The sequence below is a fragment of the Olea europaea genome, unplaced genomic scaffold (genome assembly GCF_002742605.1).
Source record: "Olea europaea var. sylvestris unplaced genomic scaffold, O_europaea_v1 scaffold4683, whole genome shotgun sequence".
Taxonomy (NCBI): domain Eukaryota; kingdom Viridiplantae; phylum Streptophyta; class Magnoliopsida; order Lamiales; family Oleaceae; genus Olea; species Olea europaea.
The window spans coordinates 1-2,378 of record NW_019262995.1 but is presented as its reverse complement, the minus strand read 5'-3'; the positions used below and the strand labels follow the sequence as shown (position 1 = coordinate 2,378).

The window sequence follows — 2,378 nt, the reverse complement described above, 5'->3', positions numbered from 1 at the left end:
TTTGGGACATGTAAAACTGAATTAAGTGAGATAGTATTCAAGAAAGGAATACACCATTTTTAACAATTGACGATAGAGACCCCTCAGCAATTTTAACTTTCTCTCTACCTGAATGAGCATAAGAAAATATAAACTTGATTGGCTAGTCATATGATCTATGGCACCAAAATTAGCAATCTACTAATAATTCAAAAGAGAAGAAAGATTTAAGCTAGTAAAAAATCATCATGCCAAAGTACTCCATCATCATGCTTCTAATAGATAATAGATTAACTAATTGGAATAATAAAACCATTGCAAGGCATGAATGCATTGTTAAGCCACCATCTCATGGAAATCATGATCATGACATAAGAAAAGACCATCATGTACTAGCTAAGGTTCCATGGATGGAAATCATCGTGTTGCAATAAGCCATCATATTGTAGAACATAGTTAGGTTGACAAGGCAAATTGTTTTATCCACTTGTTGTAGCACTACGCTCTCGTACAAACTAAATAGCAATCAGAGTTTAATGTATTGAAGTGATTACATCTTCAAGCCCAACACAACTCTATTCCAAATTTTGGTGCCTTTTCCAATGCTCAAATCGTTGTCGTAAGCTTACCACATTAGCTAGCCATCATCTAAGGTTGGATCTTAGTGAAACAATGGAATTTAGATCTAATAGAAACAATAGAAAAACTTAAAAAGATAATATATTTTAACAGAATAACTTGAAAGTATTTAATTTGGTGGGTAAAAAAAGCATGCCTAACCCCATCTTTCCCGTTTAAGAAAAACAATGTCATAAAAGGGAAAGGCAAAAAATAACCTACTTAGTGAGGCTAGAAATATTATCAACAAAATAATAAATCTAATAATAGTAGAATTCAAGGAATATTATGCTTACACTGCTTAGATTGTCCTAAATCTTCAGTATTAAATGCAAAAAATCATCAAGGAATCTAAGGCCCCTGGTGCTTAAGCAAAAAATGAAGTACTGCTGTTCATTCAAATGACAAGCATAGCCTATTATGTTTATAAATAAAAATATAACATGCATACATAATGTATTCTGAGAATCTTATAATCTGTTACTTTCGATATATATCTGAAAATCACTATTTGACAATCAATATAAGAGTAAGCCAGCAGCAAAATGTATAAAACAATATTCTATACATCCAATTTCAAAGCCCATAGAAGAAACTAAAGTGAACCATAGTTCACATGAAAAAGGACACAGCACCCAATATTTTTGCATAAAATCACCTAATGTGCTTTTCCCTTTATTCAGCTTTGGGGCACTCCATACACAAGAAGAGCCATGTTGCCTACAGAACTAGGTGCATATATTTACAGTTATTTCTTTGCACATTGCCATTGTTTTTATGCCTCTAAAAGTATATGATAAACAAATATGAATTTACCAAAATTTAATGCATTTACTTACAATTTGGACATAATTATTATTATTATGGTTTTAATTTCATAGTATCGTAATAGCTACTCTGAGCAATTCTATGCGGTCATCAAGGTGGAATGAAGCTTGCATTCTTCTTTCAAGAATTTAATCATCTTCACGGTTTATTTAAACGCACATTTTGTTGAAAACAAGACTAATAGTTTCCGTTCTTCCCATGAAAAGCAATGGATTAAGATTTATCAATTTTTTCCCCAAAGTTCAATTGCAATTAACTGTTCTCTTTCACCTTGAATTCTTTGGATACCTTAACGCCAGACCCCTCACCGTAATACGGGGGGCTTCTTACTTGTTATCATTCAAATCCAAACTTCACATATTCTGAGAAACAAATTGAAATTCACATATTCCATATCAGTAGGAGTCGGAGACATTTCATACCATAATGGGAAAAGGAGGTACTTCCATCAGCAATAATAGAAAACGAAGAAATTGAGATGCACAATTAAAAGTAGTACTTTGATAGACGAGGGGACCGTGAGGCGAGAGGGAGGTGAAGGACCAATGGTTCTGAGAGTGATTTCAACCGGCTCCTTCATTTCTTCTTCCGTTCCACGGCCATGATCAGGCTTACTCCCCGTCATTATTGTACGTTATGGACGTGTCTGAGAATGAGAAGTCTCCGAAAGAGGGTAGCAAGTCTGATTAGCGTTTCAATTTTTTCCTAAACTATAATCGTTGAATTTTACGATTTATTCAACTTTAATTTTTTTCACATTAATGCCCCAACTATAAACTTTATTCCTCATTGGTCATTGTACTAGAACATGACAAGCAGTTCTAAAAATGTAAGAATAATTCTACTCCCTCCGTCTTAATTATATAAGCTAATGTTTCTTTTTCTCTTGTCCCAAATATATAGACATGTTTTCTAATTTAGAATATTTTGTTTTGTTCCTTTACTAATATACC

The 2,378-nt window shown here is 33.1% G+C and overlaps 1 protein-coding gene across 3 annotated transcripts in view; it reads right to left on the bottom strand.

The window, feature by feature from the left end:
- Positions 1–2,148, bottom strand: part of LOC111388210 — a 21,946-nt gene extending 19,798 nt beyond the window's left edge. For 2 of the 3 annotated variants that reach the window (XM_023012895.1, XM_023012897.1), the window contains exon 1: positions 1,925–2,148. In XM_023012895.1, the coding sequence (XP_022868663.1) occupies positions 1,925–2,050 (126 nt within the window). In that variant the 5' untranslated portion in view covers positions 2,051–2,148. Of the gene's footprint in view, positions 1–1,847 lie in introns of all 3 variants that reach the window. The other variant, XM_023012896.1, reaches the window with a different exon arrangement.
- Positions 2,149–2,378: the final 230 nt, after the last annotated feature.